Genomic DNA, 26,880 nt, shown 5'->3' on the forward strand with positions numbered 1-26,880 from the left:
ACTTTTCAAAGTGTAAGTGTATACAATCAGTCCATTATACATCCCATCTCACGCACGAGAGTATAGTCACCCAAGCACAGCAGCAGTCTCGGCCCTCAAGTAGTCAAATAGCATAAAAACGGGAATCAGCATATCAATATGTACGCTTCAAGCTCAAGGATATTGGTGAAAACGAGTTTCAAGGTTTCTTCGCGGTCTTTCTCTGTGAGTGCATAATATCTCCAATTTGTACGAACTGAATACATTTCGACTTGTCTGGACGGAAGGTCAAGAAGAGGAAAAAACAAGACGCTGTTTCTGATTCCCCTCTTCTTTCATCTTAGACGACAACACCTTCTTTGGCAAGACGAGAAACTTTTGTAGAGCTCTTACAGGATGTACCAGGATTAGGCCGCACATGTGAGTGATCGACACCTCGGTCTAACACAGAAAATTATTTGCTAAGAGCGTTTGCTTTAGTCGACCGTCTGTTCGTAGCTCCTGGTCGAGCACGGAATGATCTCGTACCCACTCGAAAGGCGAGGTTCGTCCCTTTCAAGGATAACAACCAAAGACAGATCTATCGAGCTACTGTGAGTCCTCATCTCATCCTGATCCATCTGTTTGTTGAATGTTATTTGAGATTTATTGACCAAAGCTACTTCAACAACAGGAAGCAGACCGTAAATCCTCCTCCCTGCTTATAGAATCCTCCTCATTCACCCCTTCATCCTCCTCCCTCGCCGAAGAATCAACGACAACCCCTCAAGATCTGCTCAACATCCTTCATCTCGTACCATCCCCTCTGACATTCAAGAGACGAACCATCTCTCCAGATTATCCCTCTTTACATGGTTCTCTCACACTCTCCGACATTCAGGAAAGGCTGGAGAACCAATATGGATTAAGTTCGAAGGATGTCCAAGTGAGCTGGGTGGGCAGGCAAGATGGTAGTAGGATGAAGGAGCTGGATACTTGGGATGCTATTATAAGTCTTAGGAAAGGGGGGAAAGAAAGTACAGACGTTAAGGTTGAGGTTGTCAGGTTGGGTGAAGGGGAGGGAGAGGAGGATTAGGTGGAGGTGGTCAGGGATATAAGTGTGGAGGATATGTTGGCCTATTTCGAAGAGCGGATTTGGGCATTGATGGAGGGATATAACATGCATTGCATCTGTCTGACCGTATTCGCTGGATCTGAATTGGTATCAGCATCGCTATCTTCAACCGGTGGCATCGGATGAGGCTCAATCATCGTAATCAGGCAATTCTCCTCATTCCATATTTGACAAATATCACCTCAGCCGATAGCTCTGCCTTTCTGGACATGGGCTTGGCCGCTCAGCAAGTCATGTAGGGGTATCACTCGTCAGCTGGTCTCATGCTGTGTACTCTTCTCTGTTCTACTCTATTCAGTAAGGTATCCCATCATCGTATATCATCCCATCTGGTCAGTTGATTATCAGGATGTCGGTGATGATGTCGGCGATGTCCGCTTGAGTAAGCTTACTACTATCACTAAGGTTGACTTTGACTAGTGATGATGGATGACGGCAATATAATAAATGTACACATACAACCTCATCCTCATCCTCATCACGCTATCAACATCATACCCATCTCATCCTCAGTGCACATCTTCATCTACTTTGGTACTATTACCTTCTCTTCCCTTCGGATCCCTGCGTGCTGTGCTCAGATCAGAATCTCCATCTCAGATTTGTCATCTGTAGTCTTTGTCTGTACTTTGTATCATCCTGTTCGGCATCGCGACGCACGTCACATCCCCATTACCGATCCGGTCTATTCCATCCCCACCATCATACACAACAATCCACCTGGTACTTTCCTTATCTCCCACATCCCATCTTATCAATATCAGTCACAACCGACAATCATGGTGATACCCATATCCATAACATAAACGTCCTGTCTCGTCATCATGTCGTCCTCCAACTCACCTCTCAAACCGCACCTTCAATCCACCCGATCACCTAACCCTAATTCCCTCGCAACCCAGCAAATAGGAGAAAGGAATCTCGCTTCTTCCTCTGCATCTTCCTCTCAGATCGGTGCAACCCAAGCGAGCAGAGCGGACCAGGTGTTATATCGATTCTACCTCAAGACTGTAGGTGTTCTAGTTGACGGTAGATTGACGCATTATGGTGGGAGTGGTACGACTGGAAGGAAGTCGGGCGAGAAGAAGAAAGATAAATGGGTGAGAGTCCATCTTATTCACCTTTCCCACATCGTTCATATTGATGTCAGAAGTACATGATGCTGATCTATCTGCGAATCCGCTAGTTCAATCTCATCCTGCCTGAAGTCGATCTATACAAATCAGATCTACAGATCTACCGTTCAATATCAACTTATCAACCTTATACGGAATCGGGAAATACCCCTTCACCCTCGTCATGTACCATCCCTCCTCTACTCATCGCGTTCATCTTGGATACGAGTGATATACCGAACGGTCAGGCACTACTTTGGAATCGCAGCGGCACGAGGATCCCTATTGATGTGGGTTTAGCGGGGAAAGGAAAAGGAAAGGGGAAGGAGAAGGAGAACAAATCGGGTATCATATTGGAACGATGGACATTCAGAGCACAGTGAGTATCCTTATTCCGATTCCAAGCATACATTATGCAATCTATCTAGTCTCTGTTCGTTGAGCCGAGGAGCTCACGTTAGGATCCGTGTATAGGCTACCTCCCTCCGAATCAACCTCTGCTTCTCAACTGGCACCTCACACAGCTTATCGGCTGGGTATAATACATTTCCGAGCTGTATTCTCCTTGATACGCTTACTCCCAGCTTATCGCTTGTTCCGCCGCTTACGCCGTTCAAACAATGGTCTTCGGATGGGTCTAAAACTATGGGGTCCGGAAGGTTTCCCTAATACCCCAGAGGGTCTGGCGGAAGCGTGGGAAATCATGGAAAGAGGATTGATAGGTTTAGATACCGGCCTAGATGAATTGGTCTCAGGAGGTGAGACGGTCCAAACCGAAGAGATTGAAAGATACGATTTCCCAAAATTGGATTTGTTCGGTAATGAATACACCCTCAGCACGGAATACCGACCTGAAGTAGATTTCAACGTCGAAGACATGGAAGCGGTGTTGAGCGAGAAATTCGTAGATATGGATGAAGATTGGTTTACGCCTACCGTATCCCGGCGTAATACAGAGGAAGAACCCACAAAGATCAAGAACGAATCAAGAAGAGTATCTATCCCTACACCGATCCAGTCGAATGTATCACCCATTCCTCAAAGGCAGCCTGCTTTACCTGTCGGATCGTTAGCTTCTGGTGGCGCTGGCTCTTATACTGCCTCGATCAGACAAGGTGGAAGTAGAGTGCCATCAGCCCAAGAGAAACGAACGAATATTGGTAGTCTTGGAGCGGACAAATGGGGAGCTTTCGCTGAAGGCTTACCATTTGCTGGAACATCTTCCACGACAAGCCAAAGTCACGAACCTCCTTCACCTAGTATGGCTACACCAGCAGCTATAATTGCTGCTAGAAGACTATCTGGTCACTCGATTCAACCTTTCGCTTCTGCTTCACCTTCCACTTCGCTACTACGATCCACACCCCCACAAGCACATATTGGATCACCTATCCCCACCTCATCTTCCGCTCGACCCGTTCTCGGGGCGTCTCGACCCTCTTCGGTAGGAAGGACAAGTTCCTTTTTATCCCAATCTGGACGATCCTTCACCCATGCTCAACTGGCAAACATGTATGCCGGTTCTGCTTCTCCCCCTGTGACTGGTGCGATGTCAGGTGTAGGGGTCCAGATACCTACATCTTCGCCTCCACCGGGTCAATCACCTGTCTCGCCATCCTCATTGAGTTTCACGAAACAGCCTGTTCCGAGGAGTATCTCTGGACGACCATACTATATGACACCGAGTGTATCATCACCTTTCATCCCCGAATCGCTCGAACGGGAATCTTCATTGTCATCGAATACAGGTACACCAGGGATCATCAAGCGCTACTCATCATCGCTGTCCCAACGATCTGGCAGAGCGATAAGTGGACCTGCTAATATTGGTGGATCTCAGGGAAGCAGTGTAGGAGGAGAAGGTAGTCTGCCTGGAAGTGTAGGTCAGGGATTATTTCGTAGAACAAGTACAAGAGAAAGTGGTTTGAGACACAGCTTGGAAGGCCCAGCAGCAAGCACGAGGTTACCTGTACCCGACGAAGATGATATACAAGCTTTCCTGAAGACGCTCGACGCATTGCCTCAACCTCCTTCTGTAGCTGCTCACGCAGTCCAATCATCCTCTCGATCTCACTTGCCCTCCACCTCATCTTCGCTCTCTGCTCCATCTGTTCCGCCAACCCCATCCCCTCTGTTGACTTCTAATTCTGGATCGCCCGGTGCGGCTTACGGAGGTAGAGTACCCATGACAAGACAGCAGGTAGATGAAGAGCTACGTCGTATGGCCGGATCGTTCTCACTCAACACCCCGCCTTCGTTCGTTGCCAATCCCAATACCGGTTCGGCTATCGCATCGGGATTATCATCGCCCGCCCGAGGCCAAGGATCAGGATCAAACATGAACTCGAACTCTACCAACCCCTCTTCCATAGGTTTACTTAGCGCATCGAGACCTAACTCTGCGAACCGAAGAGCGATACCTGGTTTTGAGCAGGAGTCGTCAAGTAGACCATTATACCGAAGACAGACTTCAGGTGAGAAATCACCCCTAGGTCCTGGTCAAAGTAGCGGGTTGAATGTCCCTACAACGGTCAGATCGCCAATCTCTGCTAGTCCCATGACGGCCTTGAGATCTGCCGATGACGTGCATAAGCATTCTCATGGTATTCAAGGCGCAGGCGGAGGGGCGAGAAGTCTACCAGGAAGAGGAAGGGATATTCATGTCAATGTGGATGAGGAGCCTTTACCACCCCGATCGGCTGGTATCAATATCTTATCGCCTCAGACTACTGGTGGGACCTCTGTCAACACTGGTGCAGGGGTCAACGATTCGATGAGATCGAGGAGAGGTCCCGTACTGCTTAGAGGTGGGTTCGGCGACCCTAGTGGGAGTGCGAGCGGGAGACCATCAAGTTATTCTAGTCCTTCGCATAGTCCCGTGAGGGATGTGGGTCTATCAACTAAACCTCAGGGAGTGGGGTTGGGTATAAGGGAGGAGGAACCAAGTGGGAGTGGGAGTGGGAGTGGGATTAGACCATATACCAGTAATACCAGGAGATTATCCGCTGTGTCTTCACCTTCTACATCGGGGTATCCTGGACTACCCCACGGCGGCGGTAATAGAACACTCAAGGGTCAGAGGACCGCTCCCTCCTCGCTTGGACGGGAGGAGGAGGCGCCGAACATAATGGGTGTGGGCAGTACGCGCAGAGAGAGGAAGGAAGAAGAGACGTTGAGTGAAGAGGGCGTGGAGGAGCTTGAAAGTAGATTGAGTGGGATTGGTCTAGGAGGAGGAGTAAGGGGAAGGAATGCAGATGCAGCTTGATCTCGTTTGGACGTTTGGATGGTGGAGGATACTTTGCATTGGGAGTGATTTCTCTTGATTTGATTCGATTCGATTCGATCCTATGATAGATGTTATTTGGGATTATCTGTCGCGTTGTTCGTCGTTGTCATGTTATATAGATAGATGAGAATGAGAATGAGATTGAGATGGATCATCTGTCCTGTCTGAAGCGTGCGAGGTGCTATCAGTGGATGCTATAGATGTAAGAACCCAAGTACTGCTTGGTAACTTACTTTTCTGCATCCGCACTGCATACACCTAAATCTCACTGCGGCAGAAGATGGATATCTTGATACACAGCTAATATAGCCTGTACATATCATACATAATGCATTTCCTATCTTACAAAGCACGAACAATGACTATTATAACGCCTAAGCCTTGACCTTATGTCTAGGCGTCCAAGGCCCCGAACTCGCATCCGCATAAAAATCCATCGGATAATCCCCCTCCCCCCTTTCCTCCTTCTTATCAGTACTTGTCAAAGCCAGACCACCCCATCCTTTTATTCTGCCAGAGGCTACGCTCGCTTCGTATGGGCTCAGGAGCGGGCGGGAGAAGGCATACCCCCAGTCGATGGATAGTCTCGGGCAGGAGGTTTGGATGAACGTTGATATCTCTTCGTTGCTGAATAAGGAAAGTTTAAGTGGGGAAAGCTCGGATAGGAGGATTAAGAGAGGGGGGATGGAATTGGGTGGGAGGGTTGATGTGACCGACTATGCCACGGAATATTAGCTTTGACTTACAAGTATGATATCTTGGCTTGCTGTATATGGCCACTTGAAGAAGCCTTTACTTGTTGTTGATGTTGATGGGACATCGCCATGATTACAAAGACCTTTCAACTCACCTTCAAAACGGCAAGACTCCCCTGTCTACCCAACGTACCCAACAACACTGCCCAACTCCCACTCCCCTTCTCCACTAAACCCTTTCTAGCTTCCTTGACAGCTTCTCCCCTTATCCCCCGCATCTCGGTATGTTCGTATGTCTCCCTGGTGAATTTCTTGGAGTACGGATCGTATCGGAATGCAGGGACGGTGGGATTCGCTATCATTATGGATTCGAGGTGGAATCGACCGTCTCCTACGTATCTACGAGGTGATAATCGTTAGCACTGACATGAATCTCGATTGGTGCGAAAGTGGCATTGCACAAAGAAATTTGATGTAACGGAGATAGATAAGATGATTAATGATAATGTTTAACACGATGCCATTCTACAAAATGACCAGAGGGATAACTCACATCAACCCATCCACTTCGCCCAATTTCGGTGCAGTACATCCCAAAATCTCACCAGGCGATAACGGTTTAACCTGCGGTATGGTAATATCATACTTCCCTCTCCATACGCCTATCTCCCCCTTCTGGACTTTGCTTAATGGCCCATCTGCTTTCTCTTTCTCTGTCACATCATCCGCCTGATCCTGTAAAGGCGGCATGGACTTTTCCAAGTCGTCACGAAGGGATTGGATGGAAGCTATAAATTGGATAGTGGACACCAGGGCCAATCGGGTAGGTATCTCTTCTTCCTGCTTTTCACCTTCCTCTACCTGAGCGTGAGTATTCGAGGAGGAAGAGTTATTCTGAGCGACTTTGTCTGATTTTTCTAGAGTTATTGGAACTTTCGAGCCTGGTTGGGCAGAGCCTGCACCTAGGATCAATCGATGGAATGCTTCGCGGGAAGAAGGGAAATTGCGTCGGACGGATAGGGATAGGTGGGGGGTGTCGATGGATATTTCGACGAAGATGTATAGTGTTTTGAGGGTTGTTTGGGACACGGGTACTATCCAAACCATCAGAAAAGTCGGTACGTCAGTTAAGTGTTATGAAAAAGATGATTTGTAGTCCAACTTACTTAGGCATGAATGCCCGTAATGGACTATCATCTCTGCACCCATCTCTTTGGCTGTATAATCGTCTATACCTGATTATCGGCACGAGATATCATCAGCTTATGCAAACCACTTTGAGGCCGAGAGAGGGAGACCCACAGCATGCTCCATAAGTCACATCAGCCAGTAACATAGGTAAAGCGCCAGTGAACCTATCAACACACCGATATCAGCTTTGAACCATCTAGCTCGATTGAAACAGCTAAAGGTAAAAGCTGAACCCACGTCTCAATGATATCAGCAATAGCACACCCATACATCATCAATCCCTCTGGCATCTGCAAAGCCACAGATTTCACATTATCTCGTCGAATATGATGAATCGTCTTGTGAATTTCGAAATTGTAGTTCCCCGGCAGGCCTTTGATAGGGACATCAATAATATCAGCTTCACCCTAAAGATAGGTAGGAGTATTTGTAACTGACCAGCTATAGCCTCGTTCAACTGAGGATCATTCAATATATCATCCGGTATCTGATTCGCGACTCTCCTAATTGGTGTTCTGCCCGACGAAGAGGAAGAAGAGGCCTTCGAACTTCCCACGAACCTCTTTCGGGTTTTGGTAGGTGGTTTGGGATTTGTGGGTTTCTCGATTCCTTCTACTGCGTCCATCTTTGGTCGATTTCTTCTTGCTTTGTCCTTGAAGGATGACGAGTTAAGGCTTTTGCGATGTATCGTATGGGTATTCATTGAACATCCTCTTGACTGGTATTTTCAACCTTTCAACTTTTCAGGTGGCAAAGGCCTTTCAAACTTTCCCACGGTCGTTGCATGGATATCATACATTGGTCGGATATACCAAAGCTAGATAGAAACGTACACTTCATGCTTCGTCAGAGATCATCAATATCCTCTTGCATTTCTTACATCATCAAGCAATCACAAACACATCAAAAAGAACGCAAAATGGAGAACAACCTGGCAGCCAACACAGCAGCAAGGAAAGAGCGTCTCATAGCCCTAAGGCGGAGGAAGGAGGGGAAAGACCTGAACGGGAATGGGAATGGAGAATCGTAAGTCGACCTTTCTCCTGCTTGCCATGGTAACTCAAAGTCAAGCCATGCATCAGAGTCATACGGGTGACAGTAGTGCTTCTATATATACTGAATAGTTTCTGCTTGCCATGACCTGCAGATCCCACTTTGCATTCAAGCAGCGAAATTACGATCCCGAGACTCGTACCCTGCGTAAGAGGGGGAAGGACGAGGAGAATGATAATGATGATACCGTGGAGAAGAATGTGGAAGGGTTGGCGGAACAGATCATCAAGGAGGATGAGGAGAAGAGGAAGGAGGAGCTGGTGAGTGATATTTCAGGCTGTATTGGACAAGACATTCAGTGAGAGTGTATATGTAAACGAAATACGGGAGACGAAATACTTCCCTGCTTGTCACATGGGCCAAATGATAGTGTCTACAAAGAGACATGAAAGAGGACGAATAGATTGACTGATCGAGATGATGCACATAGGACCTATTCAACATCCAGCCCAAAAGGGCCAACTGGGACCTAAAACGAGATATGACCAACCGAATGTCCAAATTGGACAGGAAGACCAACGAAGCTATAGCGACTATATTCCGTGAGTGTATCACTCCTTCTATCAATAATGAGTTCGACCACTTTTTGAAGAATCATCAAGTGAATGGACCATGTAGCTGCAGCTCACGTGTATTACATCAATAGGACAACGCCTCCAGTCGATGAAGAAGAACCAGAAGGGAGAGGTCGAAGTGGATTTGTTGGCTAGTATGAACGCGCAGGAGCATGAGAGGGACGATGATGGGAATGAAGAGAGCGATGAGGAGTAGATGGGGTCTATAGATGTAATTGTATGTAATAGTAGCAAATCAACGAATCCGCTCAGACGATTGTCCTCTCGGCTTAAGTGTTACTCTGAATTGAAGCAAAACGATATATGCTGGCACTCTAAATCTGGCAACGTGAACAGATAATTTAGATTGGTATCAACCGAGTTGGATCGGGTTGGTTTGTGCATTCATATGAACTACTTAGATACTGATACAAATGCTGGATATAAATTGGCGATACAAGTTGGATTGTATAGTATAAATGCTTACAAGATGTTTTGTTCTGGGCTATTCCATCCTCCCTTTCCTGTTTCTTTTCAACAATCCCCCATTTTCGTCCCTTTGATATTCGATCACTGCTCAAGCAAGAACCTCCAAAGACCCTCTTTATCCTTGTAATCATGATGAATCAGACTGACCAACCACCATTCGCTCGCTATCCCTTCGAGCAATTTCCGAGCGGGTGAGAGTCGAGGGTAGAGGAGGGACCATTCTGTCCAGATATCGAATGCTTCTTCCTGCAAAATGCATAACATACCCATTAGCCTTGTTTATGACGATCTGGACGAGTACCATGAGACAGGCCCACCTTCCAAGCTAAGAAAGATTCAGTCTCAATGATAGTGGATTGTACGATCTCCTGTCCAGGGAATACACCCCATGTGACGGCATTGACTGAATCTTCTTCGGTGTTTGTCTCGAAGTCTCCCTATGTGCGTTGTGAGTGTATCAGCATAGACCCTTGACCTTCAGGACCACCACCGCCACCTTCCGTGATATATATATATACTTCAGTAAATATCGATGCACTCACCTTCTTATTGCCCGCATAGAAGCTGATCCTCCCCCCACCCCTCTTTTCAACCTTCTCTCTCAACTTCCCAACCTCCTCAGGTTTCACGAAGAACTCCACAAACGACTTCTGGAATACATACCCCCCTCTGGGTCCCCAACCATGTACTGGATCTTCCGAGTTGACAGCATCGACTGCAGGCTGTGAGCCCACAGTCCAGCAGTTCATCTTTTCGGAATTCAATTCCAGTAGATGAGGTAAAATGGTGAGTGATTCGGGCGATAGGGGGAGGTCGCAGAAGGGTGTGGTTGGTGTTTGAGGGGATGATTTGAGGTAGGAGGTGAAGAATGATGAAAGCTCGTGGAGGGTTGTGGGTGTACCCCATTCTTTGAGGGCTTGTGCGGCCTAACATCGCATGATGGAAGACATCAGCACGGATTATATCGGAGAGCCAGTGGGGAAGACAAGGATTTCCATGAATGAATGGATGAAGTGGCAAACACAACACATGGACAGCCAAGGGATCATAAATCGTCTAGTATGACAACACTCACAGTAATTTTCAATCCACTTCCCCATCCATCAATCTCACCATAAGCAGGCGACCTAACATCCGTAAATCTACCATTCGGATATTCATCCCACGAGTCCTCCTGGCCTTGTCCGCTGTTCGACGGAGCCCCACCCTGGATTGCTGCCTTTTTGGGAACAGGCGGTAACGAGTGATGTTGTAGTCCCCATTGAGCGATCTGACTAGCTTCGCTCGGACTGACTGATAGACCTGTAATCTGACTACGATTATTCTGGTTCGAAGTTGAATGTCCATTGATCGCGATAGCCCCGTTCGTGAGGGGTTGATCATCTTCTATCAATCTATTATGTCTGATTATAGGCGACCTCTCGATATTACTATTACCATTGACTGCCAAGCTAGCAGAAGAGGTAGAAGTCCAATTGAGATTTTCCAAGATAGTCCGCACTGATTTCTCAAGATTCAAAGTACAGAAATGAATCCCGGGGACCAAACCAGATTCTAAGATTTGAGAGACCATCTTGGTAGCTAGTTCTGCTCCGTACTTCTTGACTGACGAATCGTCTGATGAGATTGGGAGGAGGTCTGAAGAGATCGATTCGGGTACGGGACATTTGGTGAGGTTCACTAGTCGTCGGAAGGAGGAGAAGTTCTGGATGGGCATGATTCCTGGGATGATTGGTTGGGTGATGCCTTTGGGGTTGCAGTCATGTCAGTATCCGATGAAACATACAGTGGTGAGGCAAGAAAAGATTAGAAGCCTATGAAAACAATGAGGGAAATCCAGGACTCACCTTTCTCTCTACACACCTTCACCCAATCCAAGAACCCCTGAACATCATAGAACAGCTGCGTAACGATAAAGTCCGCACCGGCATCACACTTGACTTTCAAGTATTCCAGATCAGATTCCGGCGATTCACTATCAGGGTGTGGGGTGGGATACCCAGCTACACCGATGCAGAAGAAATCGTCGTAATTGTTCCTGATGTATCGGACGAGATCATCGGCATGTTGGAAGTAATCTGGTTGAGGGTTGGGTTCGGTAGCGTATTCTTCGGAACGGGGAGCGTCTCCTCGGAGAGCTAGGATATTACGGATATTGAGGGATTTGCATTTCTATGATACCACAACCATTCACTCAATCAGCATACACAATGAAATACAGTCCACGGGAGTAGTGGCATGACCCACCTCCAAAGCCTGATCGACCTTGTCCTTGGGCATATTCGTACATGTCAAATGCAATATCACTTCCAATCCCAATTTCGTAATATGTTCGGCCAATTCCAATGATTTGTCCGCTGTGGATCCTCCTGCACCCCATGTTACTGATACGGCCAAGGGCGAGGGGAGAGGGGCGGAAGCCAATCGTTGGATACGATCGAGTAAGTTCACTAGACCCGCTTCTGTCCGGGGTGGGAAGAACTCGAATGTGTGGAAGGGAGCTATTCGCCCGGCCAAGAGGGAGTTGAGCTTTGGCATCTTGTTATGAGATTATACCAATGATGCTGTCTATGATGAGAATATAGACGATGTTAGAAGCCTGCGAGATGAGATATGGAGAGATAGAAATTGGACATTCCATCAATTGTCTTTTCGAGTAGAAACACTCTCTCTGCTTTCAGCCTACTTTAAAGACGCCATACCATACTGCATGGCATTTGATTCCGCTTTCCGACGGCGATCAAAAACGTGATCACGTGACATTGCTCAATTTCGTAGCTATTCAAGCCTAAAAGGTAAATAAACGATGAACGGGGTGTCGAGGATAAAAGTTGAATTTCACTCTTGTCTTTTCTTCAAAACCATCTGTACAGACACTTGTAATGCTCGTCGAGGGAGGGAGAGATGTGTATACCAGAGAATTAGAAGGATAGAACAGTAGAAATGCGAGATACGACTGCCACGGAAAGATCGATACAGGCTCAACATAATCTAGTATAATTCAAAGCAACAATGGACTGGCTACACAGGCTACGTCTGTTGGCTATACCCACTCTTTGTGCCTTTCTGAGTTTCGTATTTGTGGTCATAAGGCCTTGGTCAAAGATAGCCGGGCAGTAAGTCTATTTCTTAAGAATTCATTGAGTACGAGAGCTGACCGTTGCTACGAATGTCATAGATGGGCTTTCCTTGTGTACACCTCGAATCTAATATTCTTCTTCCCTAGAGGCCGGATCAGTGTACAGCTAGAAGCGACAGGTAAGCTGGATCATCAATGATTACGACTGTACTAGCTGATTTGATGTGTATCTTCCTAGTTCTCGGAACGATAGGCGGTGTGCTCGGCGTGGTGTGGTCTACAGGAACGCTAGCTTTGGCCGCTTGGTGCGGGAGGAAATACGGTGCAGATTCTTCACAGAGTAGAGCTATACTTGGTTTGAGCTTGGCGTTATTGGCTTTGATAGGTAAGCTCGTCGGAACGAAATTCGTTGAAGCTGGAAGCAGACTGATACGTAATTCTGGCTGCTCAGTCGGATTCATCCGAAGCGTTTCTCGCCGGTTGAACGCTTTCTCTAAAATCGCAATCTTCTTCCCTATCTTCATGCTGACCAGTCAACAATCCATAACACATGTAAGCTTCGCCATCCCTGTCTACGATAATCCGGTTAGACGAGCTGATATGTCGTGTCATATCAGCTGACACCCGCCCATTTCCTCCAACAATTCTACGTAGTGATCTTCTCCGCTATATTCGCCCTGCTACCCACTCTGTTACTCGCACCACATCAATCTCACAATCAAATCGGTGTGCAGATCGACAACGCAGTGAAGACCATAAACTCATTACTCCCGTTATCGATATCGAACTTACTGGATGTGGATCATCCCCTCACTCAGCACAAGCACCATCTTCGTCATTCCGGAGCTAATGTAGGACCTGGCAAGTCACTCGAGGGAGAAGCTGAAACTGCGGAACTACCCAGTCAAGACAAACTCGCTAAGCAACTCAAAGGTATCGTAGCAAATTTGCATATATCCAGTACCTCGTATATAAGGGATAGTAGGCTACTAGAAAGACAATCAACTTCCTTATTATCAGTCATCAAGGCATTACAGAAACTCCAGAGAAACCCTTTACTTGGTCAGACCAGTCACGCACCAGGAGAACGTATACAAGCTGCCCTTCAGAAGTCATTCCCTCCTTCCAGACCAAATAGTGTGGTTGGTACACCGAAACATCGCCGATCGATAAGCCTCAGTCGACATCGATCTCGAGCGTCACTCTCTTCCGAACGAGAAGCGTCAACCGAAAATACTTGGCCCAGACACAAACTCAGACATTTGACCAGTAACTTTGGCAGACCTTCAGAGTCCCACAAGAGTATCCCATTGGATACTAAACCGGACCTAAAAGATGCAAGTCAACATCTTGTACAAGCAATCGTAGAAGCGCTTCAACTGGTCAATCTCACCTTAGCAGAGAAATTCCATTGGCCTGGATCCAACAAGAGTGAGACTGCAAAGACAAGGGAAGAGCTGTTCGATGCTAGAGTAAATCTGGAAGACGTCTTAACGGAAGTGCAAAGGGCACTAGGAACCTTACTTAGCGGATCAGAGAAAGGACTAAATCAAGATGTGGTAGTGGATGATCTCCGACAGACTCAATCGACTTCCTCGGAATTGCCATTAACCGCAAATCAGTCACAACCGCACGTATCATTCTCGGAGTCACCGGATGTGACGAATCTCCTGAAGAACAAGGACAGATTCAGATTAGCTTTCTACATGACTGCTCTGCTAGATCTCGCGAGGGATGTCCATGGAATCACGAACACGGTCATTGAGATGAGTGCCGGGGAGATCACTCCATTCAGCTGGATGGCGATTTTCAGGCTTGGGTGGATGAGACATGATAAAGATGAGGAGGATGAGAATGCTCAAGATGGACAACCACCTAGTACGTGACAATCACATATATAGATTCCCGTGTTACACCTTCGCTAATGTGATATGATGTTTAGATGAGACCGACCTGGTGATGGAGGAAGAACAACCTAATGACGTAACGAAGGAATATCAAGACATGGATTTCGTCACTGCTACGTTATATCAGAGACGCTCGCTAGTACAGGAGCATGGGGATATGAGAGATAGTTTTAGTAGGTTCTGGAGAAGAGGATGGGATCAACACGGAGTCGTTAAAGGTGGGTGAAACCATTTCGTCCACTGAGATTGCTGTGCTTCAGATGATTAACCTACTTGAGCAGCACGAATCATGTTATCTCGACTCTTCCATCAGCTCAAACACTCTCGACATGTCTTATTTTCCCTCAAAATGGCCTTAGGGATATCGCTTCTCTCCCTCCCTGCTTTCTTACCTGCCGATCATGCTGGAAGAAAATGGTATGATACCTCCCGAGGAGGATGGATGGTGGTCTCGTATATGTTCGTGTTGGAGGATACTACCGGTGCGATACTCAAGGTTGGGTTTCTGAGAGGCCTGGGCTGCTTCATCGGAGCTGTGATGGGATATGTTGTGAGTCATTTGTCGTCTGTGCTATCCTAATAATACCTGCGCCATCAAATACGATTGTGAGATGTTTCAAAGCTAAATAACATTCTACTGCATAGTGCGCCATCATAGCCCATGAAAACCCATATGCCCTTGTAGTATTGGCAACAGCATGTACGATCCCCATCTCATGGCATATCCTTTTCAACACCTCTACACCAGGTCTGGGTGTATCAACAGGCATCACGCTCCCGCCGTTGCTCTTCATAACCTATTTGAACGAGTCGCACGGACAATCGTATTTCACTTTGGCTTGGTACAGATTTACGGATATTATCATTGGTACCTTCGCTGCGGTTTTGTTCGGAAGTTTTGTATGGCCCGTTCATGCGAGAGTGCAGTATTTCAGAGCTGTTGGAGGGACTATGGAAAGGATTACAGAGTTTTGTGAGTATCTCGGTTTATGCTCGCTTTTGAGAGTCATGCTGAATGTAAAGTACTGGTGATGAATAGATCTGAGGATGAGCAGGTGAGTAGGTGTTATAGGCAGTCCGATGGCTAAGAGAATGCAGCTGATTTTTTACGGTTCGTATAGGGATCTTGTCCGATCATCACTAGTGTATCGGATTGACGATAAGCAATACGACGACTTGGAAGCGAAGATAAAAGTGAGTGTACCCAGCCTTCATTTGTCCGAGGACTTTCGTCAGTTGAACACAGCTGATTGCGTGGCTTTGTCAGCGCGAATTTGCACTGTCACGAACACTCATCTCCATCCAGAAACAAGAGATCTCCCTATTGCCCCGACCGGTCAAATTGTATTCTGAGATCATCGATGCCATCGAAAGGTTGCTAGAGACTCTGGTGGAAATCAGGTTATTGAGGTTCAGTGTACCTAGGAAAGCTACCGTGCTGGATGTCTTACCTATACGTAGGGAATTAGTGAGTCCTCGTTTGTCCTTCCAGAATTCTTCCCGAGCTGTGATGCTGACATCACTTCGCCATTGTAGATCTCCACAATCCTGATCAACCTCTGGGCATGCGCACATTCCTTCCACTCCCGATCACCTCTCCCCCAATTCCTCCCCACACCCAGATCACCATTATCAGAATTAATGGAAGTTACAGATCAACATGCGCGAGATATCAGGGCGTTCAGGAATACATTTGGAGAAGATATAAGAGGTAGGAATAGGAGTCATTCACCTTCGCCAATTAATATGAACCGATCTTCCAGTGCTCAAGGGGAGGGTCAGGTGGACTATCAGGCTGAGATGGCTATTCTGTATGCTATGGCGGAGAATGAGGCGCTAGGGGAGGTTTGTAATATCCTTGAAGAGGTGAGTTCGAGCTGTGTTACAATCATTCATAACATTGCCATCACGAACATGGTAGATTCGCTCAATAGGTTTGCATAGCTGACATGGGAATTGGTGCTGTAGATCGTAGCCGCTGCTAAGACCCTGTTCGGCACCCAAACGTTTTTAGACACCAATTAGATCAGTCATCGACAATAGACACATACACTTACACCATCTCATCACTAAATCAATGTTGTATGTAAATCACCATGATGCATCTCGGACCTTGACCTGCGTCCCAGCCTCACTATTGAAAGTACAACCTATCTGTTTGGCTTTACAATTCGCACAAACGACAATCGCACTCTTCTCATAAGGCTCGCATGCTATCCTATGATTCTGGCATGTGACGCAGGACTTTCCGACAAGCCCTAGCTCCTTTGCTAGATACTTTGAAGATCTGAACGCACTTATCGCTTCCTTGCTGATCTTGTGGAGACCATCGCATTTCCACCAGTGACCCGTAATGCTCGGTGCATTGGCGCGCAACTGACGGGTAATATCGTTGGATAATCCTACAAGGGAGATCAAGGTGTCTTGCAGATCTCTGAGCTCGGTATTCAGATCACTTGATCCAGGTCGAGCTGGGTTTATGAGTCGATTTGTGAAAGTTGAATGATGGCGATAACTTTCAAAGGCTGTTCCCTGCAATGTAGGGAAATCAGTGATTTCCTCTGGGGAATATCTGTCATTCTCCATGATGTTGTTGATACCATCAATTGAGGTGTTGATGGCGCTTTCTGTTTTGCTTAGGAGTCGTCGGACTCTGGGGGATAGGGAGACTGGCCGAATCTTTGCAGGTTGGGTCACACTCGCACTGCTTCCCAGACCCGTCTGTTCTAACCGTTTATCTACTTGTGGCACCATATGTTCGGCATCAGCTGTTGTCTCGGTCGGAAGAGGCTCAAAGTGTGACATCTGTGCAAATGCATCCTCATTCGTGGAGGAATTCATGAGTAATGACGGGTTTATAAACTGGGTATCATCGTCGGGCGGAGGCAGTGGACGAAAAGCGAGATCAACGATGTGAGCGGTGCGAGGGCTTGACATGTGTATGCGTTGTTCAGAGTATCGTACAAGTGTAGAGGCATTATCCAAAGGAGATATCAGGATTGAAAAGAAGGAGAGGTAATTTGAGCCATTACAGTAGGAGCGTTCCCGAACCAAAAGATCACGAAAATAATTTGCTTCGGTGGGGTAAGATGATGTAATAACTTACAATGGTACTGTGGGATGGTATTTATCTTGACTTGTGGAAATACATTCTATGAAAGGACGGATAGATGATGATCGACTGACGTGATCGAGGAAATTTGATTTGGTTCTTTCTACTGCCACGGTTTTATGTAGGTGACAGACTATGGCTCTCCATGATGCTCGATCTGCATATTATTGGCACGCAGCAATACATCACAATCTACAGGGAGCGAAACAGGATGAGTCTGGGAATCTTGTCATATATGGTGTAGTGATGCATGGTATCGGCATTTGTAATTATTCAGGTATTGTAGGTATCAGAACCAGGATATGGGATACCATGGTCCCGCAAGATACTTCTCAAAATGTCATTCTCGCTTTGTACACTTAATAGTTCGTTTGTCTGGTGTTGGAGTTGATTCTTCAGACTCGCGATTTCCCCCTGTTGCAGTCCATGTTCACTTTTCATGTTCATCAAGCGTTCTCGGTATGCCGTAGCATGCTGCTTGTCTACCAGATAGACAGACCCACTCACCGAGATTAGCATCCCACTCAGGTGTCGCGCTGCACGATAGCGGTGTGAGAAAAGAAGGTCGGGATCCTTAGAACCCACTTTGGAATCGTTTCTTCGCCTGTTTTGCATCTGCAAGCGGTGGCTTCTATACATGAAACGAATCGACATCAACAGGTGAGAAGCATACCGCTGATTAGATAGAGTCGAAATTACCAAGGGACGGCCCCGACGTCGGCGGGATCCACTCTCGAGAGAAACTGGTGAGGCAGATACTTCAGTCTGGCCTGAATTGACTGATTCAGGATCCTCGCCCACAGAGAGATTGAGAAAGTTTGGGTCAATGGGTATGGAAGAAGCGATAATGGAGGCGCATGGTGATGGGTCTGGACGGTGAACCGGTGGATAAGGACTCGTCCATTCAGTACCATTCCTAAGGTCGAGTTGCGAGAGAGAAACGAATTCTGCCTTAGCTTCATGGGTATAATTGCTGTATGTCGTCTGTGGGCTGGCTTTCGTGGTATCTTTGGAGTTGCAAGAGAATGAGATATTGGGATCTGGATATTTATTTGTCGAAGGATACAGAGTCTGCATAATGCGGGTGCGTGAACGCTTGATAGCGGAACAATGGTGGGTTACGAAAGCTGAATGAGATGGCTAGGAGTCAAATGTGTGGATATCGAATGTGAACGATGATATCCTAGAGGGATGAAGCAGCCTGTCCGCTTTCAATCTCAGACAGTTTTATATGGCTGAGCTTTAAAGCTCTGCAAACAAGAAAGGACGTCGACTCTTCCAGACTGCCTGCTTTCAGGGATCTAACACTGGTATCCTTTGTCGATGATCTAAAGGGGCTTCGGGGTCCATGTATGGGCAGTTCAAGGTCCGACACCTACAATCTGACAGATCAGACTACTGCATTTAGCGGTGATTGCATGGCTTGTCCGTCTATGATATCCTTGGGCGGCATGCACATACACATGTTCATCACTAAGTCCTGAGGCCTAAGTTAACATTGCGATCAATGGCCCCTGTCCCTGTTGTCTTGCTGCGTGGATCTCGAGCTATACACCAAAGACTCTGTACAGATGTTCAGTTACGCTATGAGGTCGAAGAACTCCCCCACCCACAGAACTCGAAAAGCGACGGTCATACAGCCAAGGCAGTAGCGAGAGCACAAGAAAAAAGATGGTATACATCGCTTTGAGAAAGGTCTTCGAGATGCCTATATCTGAATAGAGTTTTGTATCATGCCGAGAGGTGTGGCTTTAACGCACTCGCCATGAATAAACCGGAAGCAAGGAGCGTGAGGGAAACACCAACACAAACATTACAAAGGAGCTGTAAGGTTGCATGAGACGCGCTCATATCAATCATCCCTTAGCGATACTTATCGTCTTGATCGTAAGGTTGACTTGCTTCTGTGTTTTTTTGGTTTCTCTTCCTTCAATTGCTCAAACGCTTCTTCTATTGATGAAACATCTGGTCTTGTGTCCCACGGCTCATAATAACCCCCGAGCGAGTCGATGGTGCCTTCGAGATATTCCATTCGACTGATCAGCTCCAACACCTTACCATGGAGAGTATTAGCAATGGCTTCTAGACCGGACGTATACCGATCTCTGCGCTCCCGATGCTTTCTTTGTGCCGCCATCCCTGTTAAGTAGATCAGTTACTTTCGCTAAAAGTCTCCTACTCACCTCGGTCCCTTTTTACCTCTTTCGACTTTTCCGCATCGAGAGGTTTCGACACATGATCGAACTGGGATGATTTCAGAGTCACATGTCATGTTTGGTAGAGAATCCGTACTCACTTGACTTGCGAATGTAATTTCGAGTGCACCGTCATGACCGGCAGGCTCGCAGGGCATATCACAGGCTCCGTCGCTAGGAGTGAGCTCAAATGTAGGTAAACTATCGAGGTATTGTGTTAGGTCCTCTCCAGACATCCCAGGGCCGCTATCGTAATCATAACAAGCATCAGGAACTTGGAGAGTGTTGTTTGCGTTCATCGTAGAACTGCCATAGGGATTCACCGCTGCAGCCGGACGGTCTGGATATCACATTGGGTCAGCTGTTGAAGCGTTGTGGGATCGTTTTCCATACTCGAGTTCATCATGCGTGGAACTCACACGTAATATGACTGAAACCAGTAGGGTTGCTGGGTTCCGCAACGCTATTTCCACGGACAGCTCGAACGTCGCGGAAGGCTTGTGGGTCGAAGTCATCGTTGTAGCCAGACTCATGATTATAGTATGCTGTGGGGTGATCAGCTGAATCCATGCTGAGAAATTTGGGCGCCGGGGTCTTTTGGTGTCTTGATATGAGCCGTGAAGCTATAAGTATGAGATGACGATACTGGCGTGCAAGGGAGGATGATTGGAATACAAGTGAAAAAAAGAAAAAGAAACGAGAGAGAATCGATACCAGTTGTCGATGGGAGGGCGGCACTTGATATGTCATCAGTAGCGTATAGCACTCCTTATATCCTCCTGTGACGTGCAGGCTGAGCTGTCAGAAGCAAGGGGAAGCTGAAAGGTGGTCCAGATTCCCCTTGCTTCAGCTTTCACAAGGGACGCTGCTGGGTGCCCTTTGGATATTTCTTGTGCCACATTGGGGGATGGTGGGTGCCACGATCGGAAATAGACCGCTCGGCAAGGCATGGCATGAGACGCGCTTGCACTCACTCTATCTGCTATCAGACGCGGATTATTCCTCACATCCTCACATCCTCATATCCTCATATCCTCACATAGCTATCTATGACAGACCATACACTATACCTAACTTCATCAAAAAGATAACAGATAACGACTCGTACAGACGGTACCTTGTCTGGTCCAAGAGCAGCGCTCGATAGTTCCCTCTCACTTCTCGTCCGACCGTCTGGCACCCAGTTCACCCATATTCTCTCAAACCCTTTTCACCACCCAAGGCGGACGGATCTTCCCCTTCCCTTCAACACGCATCTAGAGAACCTGTGTGATCGAGCTACAGTGAGTAGCTCGTGAGCAGCTGACAAAATTTCCTGTACGTGGTGATCTCTCCTGGATTCTGAAGTATTCGCAATCGCTATATATATCTCTGCGTTTTTTCGTCCTTCAATGCTCCAGCTTCCCATCAGTATAACTCGCATTCGTCCAATCACCCTTATAACCACTTAGATCCAGCTGACAGGCAGTCCTTTTCCAGCCTCGCCCATCTTCCCCAATCTGGGGACCGGTGAATCTCGTCGACGACGTCCCTTATCTCCAACGAGCAATTCGCCCAGCATGTCCCCTTCATCCACACCCTCCATCACCTTCACCCCTCACACCCAGCGACTAGCAATTCGTGCCGCTCTAGCATTCTTCGCCATCCTGGTTGTTCGAGCATTATTCTTCTCGTCCTCATCGCCTTCGGAGGAGATCCAATCGCACGGTGTCTTCGAGAGGGTATTGATGAATGATAAATACCTGGACGTATCGAAATATCCTTTCTTACAATCAAGACAAGGGCGAGATGATCGACCCGACATGTTCGATCAAGAAGTTTCAGAAGGTCTGTTAGATTTCTGGACCAGGTTCCAGAAACCATTCATCACTGGGAAAGATACCGCACACCTGGATACCCAAGTGATGAGAACGGTCATCGACGATTTACTACAGTTCAATGGATGGGTAGCATCGGCCTGTCCTACACTGGTCAGACCGTTCGGTCAGAATAGTAGAGATGATCACTACGAGGATTTGGCCGCGAAGGATCACCTGTACTATATCGCCATCGTCATTCACTCAGCGGACCATTTCTTGGTAGATCAGTTGGCTATCATCGTGCAACTTGCTAGAAGGTTGGGAACAAGGAATATATTTGTATCGATGTTGGATCAAGCTTCCACCGACTCGACCCCTACCTTGGCAGATTTATGTGAATCCGTCATGACTATTCTGGGAATAGCGTTCAGGATCAGAAGAGTCCCGCCCATGACGGTCGACCCAGCTGCTACGTACTACCCATTAGAAGAGGCCGAAGCTAGAAATCTCGCTTTGGAACCATTGCATGAACTATGGCATAGACGATCAATCAAATTCCACAGAGTGGTATGGTTGAAAGGTTTCACTTGTCCCAATGATGTACTAGAAAGTTTGAGAGTCAGTGAGGCGAATAATGCTGCTATGGTTTGTGGAATGGACTGGGCGGAACATAATGGATTCTTCATCTTCTCTGATCGGTGAGTTTGCCTGGTCCAATGCTTCATATCACCTTGCCCTTAGGTTATCGCTGCAACTTCTATGCGATAAATAGGGGGCGAATACTAATACATCTTCCTATTGTTCAGATGGAGAACGCGGGATATTGAAGGAAATCTTTTCCGACAAGCCAAGTCCAACTCCAAACCCGAAGCAGGTCCACCACGAGACAAATCAGGTACCGAACGATTCACCCACCACCTCCCATTCCAAGTGTACTGTTGCGAATCCGGCACCCACGTCGTCGATCCAGAACAATCATACTACCGCGATATCCACTACCGAGCATCTCCCTTATCCCACAACTTGTCAACCACGCAAGAACAACCCAACTGGGACCCTGAAATGCCATGTATGGATTCCACGCAGATGTGGTTCTGCCGAGATCTATGGACGGACGCTGCCAGAGGAGGGTTGAAGGGTGGAAAGAAGGGACACCAGAAGTTGACTGGAGCGCACAAGCGAGATCTATCAGAACATTTCGATGGCGTGCAAAGAGATCTGGGATTAGAAGCTGAGTCTGCTATTCAGATGCAAAAGAGGGATGAACCAAAAGTGGAAGAAAGAGCTGAAGGAGGAAAGGAAGATGAAGATTCAGGTACCGACGTAGATGCCATGGCGGAGGACGCAGCCAACCCCGCACCCGAACCGCTTAAACCCCAAGAACTACCTGCATCCGCTTTCCTCATTCCCAATTCGGCTTTCACCCCGGCCAGAATCCTGGTCAACCCACGATGTATCACCACGTACGGTGGTGTCTCGCATACTCAATTGGCGTTGGATCTTTTCGGAGGTCCGCACGGAGACGATCCGGCACACGATTCGGGTAATTACGTGTTGGAAGATTGGGCTGGTCCACCCGATTCGTTCGTTTGTCAGGAGATGAGGACGACGGGAGGTAGGACTGCACCCAAGTCGCAGAGGAGAGTTGGGTTCCTATTGCAGAATGAGGTGAGTTGTTTGGTACCCCTCGCTGTGTCCTTTGGCTCTTTTCTGACCTGTAAAGCAGTGGAAATGCTAATTGTGATGGAATCATTTCGCAGGTCGGAATTTAGAGGGAATGAACATGTACATAGATGAGCGACTACAGAAAAAGACTCTATGGGGATATACATACCGTACGTACAGTAAAACAGAAAGCGCTTCGTAACGAACTTTGCATGATTATATATCTTGGGATGCAATTTCTATATTCTTGACTACGCTGCGTAGATCAACTTGCACGTATCCTAAAAAGGCAGGAATTCATCAGAGGTGGATACACTATATCATGACTTCGGTGAGCGGACATCGTTGAGATTGCATGCCTTAATAGGATGATTCATGCCGCCATCAAACTTTGTGTCGTTTCGTTGCAGCGGTACTTGCATGAATCATTATAAAGACTGTAGCACGATATTCTATTATTATAGATGATACGAATGATACAATTGATACACTCTATATAGATCCTCCTACCGATTCCATTGTCTACGTCAATTACAAGATATCAACGTCAGTTAATGGTACGCGACATATGGTTGATATGAAGATCACCACTCACGAATGGACTTGCCACTGCTCCATCTAAGATCGCCAATTCTTCTTCACTAAATCCAAGGCGAGGTACAAGCAGTATTCGAAGAGGTACAAGAAGCATGATTATAATTGGGAATCCGATCGCTGCGATAGTCTATGGCAACGCATTAGCGACAACTGCTACGTAAGATTCACATGATCGAAAATAGACTCACCTGTGTGATCGCGAAGGTAGCTCCGAAGCCTATCAACTCAATTATGGTGAACCACAATATCCTACTTTTCCTGACGTTATGTAAGGGCTCCGAGGGACTCGTAGCTCGTCTATCTCTGATAAGGTATAGGATCTTGGCTGTCACGCCTGAGGACAACAACGCGTCGGATCCCATGTACCACTGATTTAAACAGACTATCAGTTCAAGATATTCCGCATGATAAGCGGAAGACTTACGAATAGTCCTGCCAATACACCTTTCGGTATAAGCCCTAAGACATGTTCGAATGGTTTAGTCATGAGGATAAGACCTACAACGCGGCATTAGTTAGCTTCTCCCTTCACTTATCAATCATGTTGCTTGATACCAGCACATGAGGAATGGTCAAATCACTTACATAAACACCCTTGAGCCAAGTTCGATACCCTCTGCTCAACCACCGCAACAGGTACTTCCCGTCTATCGTCGTCCTTCTTCTCCTTACTCGTGAAGACCTCTTCGCCATTACTGGAATTACGTCTACGCCTTATCTGACCCGTGCCACTACTCATTCTCCTGGTCAATCCATCCTGCCCGGCCTTGTTTGAACTGTTCCCATGGCCATTTTCCATCTCTCCCAGCTGTATATCCCGTTCCCTATCCCTTGCTTCCAGGGAAGTTCTCTCGGGTGTAGGAGAGACAGCAGTGGTAGAGGAATTGTTTGAATCATCCTCGTATCCCATGACTACCAACGAAGCGGTATGTAAAGGAGCTTGAGGGATCAAACCTGTCCAGCACAGATCAGCTACCCATCATTTTCAGAGTACAGAATAGCGAAAGCTAACCATTCGGAGCTGGTATACCAAGTAGACCGGCAATGAAGGTGGTTATACCCAGTAAGAAGAAGTCCCAGTGAAATCCTGGTGGCTTTCTTAAAGGGTATTCCGACCCTTGAGCTATCAATGACTGTCATATACAAGATTTGTCAGCTTGTACGACCTGGATCATGGAAGTTTACCGATAAGTATGACTATGACTCACAGAGACGTTCGCATCAAAGTAAAATAAGATAAACAACACTAATCCAAAAGGTAATGCCGTTCCCACCCATTTGCCCTCGAGTTGCCAGAACCGGACCAGCCAAGGTCGGTCACTCGCAGGTTGGAAGGAAGTGGGCGTGGTTGGCAGGGTCATGCCGCTTTCCAATACGTATCTACGAACGAAGAACTTAGCTACATTTGATAATTTAGCGAGAAAAAGTAGATGCGCACTGGTCAAACCTGCCCCAATATGCCAGACCGGTCATGGCAATAATCGTGATTGGCATACCATAATCCGCACAGAACCGCCTGAAATGCTTGTTGATGTAGCCTGATTTGGCTACTGCGTTGAAATAGTGAGGCAGGACCAGTGTAAGAATTGCGAGACTGGGTCAAACAAACAGCATCATTAATCAATTGTCCTGAACCCTTGCGGTTCAACCCTATCTAGCATTCACTCACATGATACCCAAGAAAGCGCTTGGTGTGGAAGTCTGTCCGAATTGCCTCGTGACTACTTGTATACCATACTGGACATACACGGCGGCAACGTAGAAGCCGAATGTATCGCAAGAGAACCTGGTGACGTATTTCAAACCTTGCACAGCTAAGCAAAGAGGATAAATAATTAGCTCTGACCATAGCGCAGAGCGCATGACCGGCAGAAGAATCTCTGTAAAATGGTTAGACAGAAAAGACACACCATTCATGACAGCTGCTATCCAGTGGAATATTGCTGCCCAAAGATAGGTCCATCCGATGAAGTGTAAATAGTCAGGTCCATTTGCCTTGTTCTCGAATATATCGTAGATGGTCTTGTTAAAGACGGTTATAGGACCTAAGCAAAGGTGATTGAGTATGGGTCTCGTCGTTGTATGTAAAGCACCAATCAATGTCAAGGTGTGAGGCAGCAGTGGATCAAGTTAAATCGACAGAAATGGGCTGATTTAAAGTGATCACTTACCAGTCACTCCTGATATCAACAATGGTTGACCACCTAAAAAAGAAGCTACAAAAGCAGCCATGAACTATTCACAGAAGTAAGGTGATCGTATAAGTTGAACATCTACGTTCGAGACGATGCAAGGCATACTGACCGAAGATAGCAGAACTTCCTGCACACCATATTGACCTGTAGTTTCCTATCAGACCGGCAAGGTATCAGCTGGGGGGCTCACCACATCGAAGAGCGTTTTAGCTGAAGAGTAAGAAAAGACGTACTATGAGATCTAGAGAGAATGCTAAGCCAGGTAAGACATTTGCGAAGAAGATGAACTGAAGGATGATTTCGGTCAGCTTGCTTCCAGCAGATCATCGATTATACTGCTGGTCGTGAGGCGTATGTATCGTATCAATTATGAGGGCTGAATCCCAGCTCACCCATGTCGAAGGTATCACTCTATAATTCCAAGCATCCGTCCAATCGCTTATATACCAAGGTATTCTATTCCTTATATCATTATACATCCCATTACCAACTTTGACCTTCCACCATTTTCTCTTTTTCCTACTCTTTTCATCTTCGACGTCTAGCGGAGCGCGAGAGGTGGAGCGATAGGGTGTGATGGGTGATGTGGTCGAGTGTAAAAGTGTGAGAGGAGGTTCAGGTGGATTGGAAGGTGGGATGGGTCGGGGCCGGGATATCGAAGGTGATAAGGGTGGTAGATTGTGATGATGGCTGGACGTCGATGGACGCCGGTGATGTGTGGATGTCATCTTGTACAGTGATTGACTGTTCTACAATTGTCTGTATTCCATGGTATTCCCTATGCCTTGAGGTTCTTGGGTTGAGGAAGGTGAATAGATGAATAGATGAGATGAGATGAGATGTAATGTCAAAAAA

General features: G+C 46.9%; 10 protein-coding genes across 10 annotated transcripts; 5 read left to right on the plus strand and 5 right to left on the minus strand.

Annotated features, from left to right (window-relative positions):
- Window positions 1-138: 138 nt before the first annotated feature.
- On the plus strand, window positions 139-1,054 carry I302_102967 (uncharacterized protein; the record flags this gene model as incomplete). The annotated part of the gene is made up of 4 exons (XM_019188336.1): window positions 139-204; window positions 324-399; window positions 460-572; window positions 653-1,054. 4 exons carry the CDS (start codon window positions 139-141, stop codon window positions 1,052-1,054), a joined length of 657 nt encoding a protein of 218 aa, XP_019051214.1.
- Window positions 1,055-1,917: 863 nt separating this feature from the next.
- On the plus strand, window positions 1,918-5,473 carry I302_102968 (uncharacterized protein; the record flags this gene model as incomplete). The annotated part of the gene is made up of 3 exons (XM_019188337.1): window positions 1,918-2,193; window positions 2,280-2,587; window positions 2,683-5,473. The coding sequence occupies 3 exons, from the start codon at window positions 1,918-1,920 to the stop codon at window positions 5,471-5,473; spliced, it is 3,375 nt and encodes a 1,124-aa protein (XP_019051215.1).
- A 395-nt stretch (window positions 5,474-5,868) lies between these two features.
- On the minus strand, window positions 5,869-8,005 carry I302_102969 (diphthamide biosynthesis protein 1; the record flags this gene model as incomplete). Its single annotated transcript, XM_019188338.1, has 7 exons — window positions 5,869-6,210; window positions 6,345-6,588; window positions 6,743-7,283; window positions 7,356-7,424; window positions 7,492-7,544; window positions 7,618-7,753; window positions 7,819-8,005. The coding sequence occupies 7 exons, from the start codon at window positions 8,003-8,005 to the stop codon at window positions 5,869-5,871; spliced, it is 1,572 nt and encodes a 523-aa protein (XP_019051216.1).
- Window positions 8,006-8,299: 294 nt separating this feature from the next.
- Window positions 8,300-9,204, plus strand: I302_102970 (uncharacterized protein; the record flags this gene model as incomplete). Its single annotated transcript, XM_019188339.1, has 4 exons — window positions 8,300-8,406; window positions 8,528-8,693; window positions 8,864-8,975; window positions 9,080-9,204. The coding sequence occupies 4 exons, from the start codon at window positions 8,300-8,302 to the stop codon at window positions 9,202-9,204; spliced, it is 510 nt and encodes a 169-aa protein (XP_019051217.1).
- A 353-nt stretch (window positions 9,205-9,557) lies between these two features.
- On the minus strand, window positions 9,558-12,014 carry I302_102971 (methylenetetrahydrofolate reductase; the record flags this gene model as incomplete). The annotated part of the gene is made up of 6 exons (XM_019188340.1): window positions 9,558-9,722; window positions 9,794-9,913; window positions 10,019-10,402; window positions 10,552-11,222; window positions 11,324-11,648; window positions 11,724-12,014. The coding sequence occupies 6 exons, from the start codon at window positions 12,012-12,014 to the stop codon at window positions 9,558-9,560; spliced, it is 1,956 nt and encodes a 651-aa protein (XP_019051218.1).
- Window positions 12,015-12,488: 474 nt separating this feature from the next.
- I302_102972 (uncharacterized protein) lies at window positions 12,489-16,487 on the plus strand (the record flags this gene model as incomplete). Its single annotated transcript, XM_019188341.1, has 13 exons — window positions 12,489-12,592; window positions 12,655-12,734; window positions 12,794-12,940; window positions 13,007-13,107; window positions 13,173-14,433; window positions 14,498-14,680; window positions 14,744-15,012; window positions 15,108-15,435; window positions 15,502-15,517; window positions 15,584-15,656; window positions 15,730-15,930; window positions 15,999-16,328; window positions 16,431-16,487. The coding sequence occupies 13 exons, from the start codon at window positions 12,489-12,491 to the stop codon at window positions 16,485-16,487; spliced, it is 3,150 nt and encodes a 1,049-aa protein (XP_019051219.1).
- A 66-nt stretch (window positions 16,488-16,553) lies between these two features.
- Window positions 16,554-17,399, minus strand: I302_102973 (uncharacterized protein; the record flags this gene model as incomplete). The annotated part of the gene is made up of 1 exon (XM_019188342.1): window positions 16,554-17,399. The coding sequence occupies one exon, from the start codon at window positions 17,397-17,399 to the stop codon at window positions 16,554-16,556; it is 846 nt and encodes a 281-aa protein (XP_019051220.1).
- Window positions 17,400-19,447: 2,048 nt separating this feature from the next.
- I302_102974 (uncharacterized protein) lies at window positions 19,448-20,339 on the minus strand (the record flags this gene model as incomplete). Its single annotated transcript, XM_065869593.1, has 4 exons — window positions 19,448-19,713; window positions 19,758-19,818; window positions 19,871-20,109; window positions 20,189-20,339. 4 exons carry the CDS (start codon window positions 20,337-20,339, stop codon window positions 19,448-19,450), a joined length of 717 nt encoding a protein of 238 aa, XP_065725665.1.
- Window positions 20,340-21,328: 989 nt separating this feature from the next.
- I302_102975 (uncharacterized protein) lies at window positions 21,329-23,340 on the plus strand (the record flags this gene model as incomplete). The annotated part of the gene is made up of 3 exons (XM_019188344.1): window positions 21,329-22,266; window positions 22,375-23,236; window positions 23,329-23,340. The coding sequence occupies 3 exons, from the start codon at window positions 21,329-21,331 to the stop codon at window positions 23,338-23,340; spliced, it is 1,812 nt and encodes a 603-aa protein (XP_019051222.1).
- Window positions 23,341-23,725: 385 nt separating this feature from the next.
- Window positions 23,726-26,753, minus strand: I302_102976 (uncharacterized protein; the record flags this gene model as incomplete). Its single annotated transcript, XM_019188345.1, has 14 exons — window positions 23,726-23,755; window positions 23,829-23,957; window positions 24,019-24,198; window positions 24,255-24,328; window positions 24,416-24,784; window positions 24,843-24,963; window positions 25,039-25,210; window positions 25,269-25,424; window positions 25,500-25,644; window positions 25,741-25,875; window positions 26,002-26,065; window positions 26,135-26,179; window positions 26,259-26,312; window positions 26,418-26,753. The coding sequence occupies 14 exons, from the start codon at window positions 26,751-26,753 to the stop codon at window positions 23,726-23,728; spliced, it is 2,010 nt and encodes a 669-aa protein (XP_019051223.1).
- Window positions 26,754-26,880: the final 127 nt, after the last annotated feature.

This window comes from Kwoniella bestiolae, chromosome 1, assembly GCF_000512585.2.
Source record: "Kwoniella bestiolae CBS 10118 chromosome 1, complete sequence".
In the NCBI taxonomy this organism is placed as follows: domain Eukaryota; kingdom Fungi; phylum Basidiomycota; class Tremellomycetes; order Tremellales; family Cryptococcaceae; genus Kwoniella; species Kwoniella bestiolae.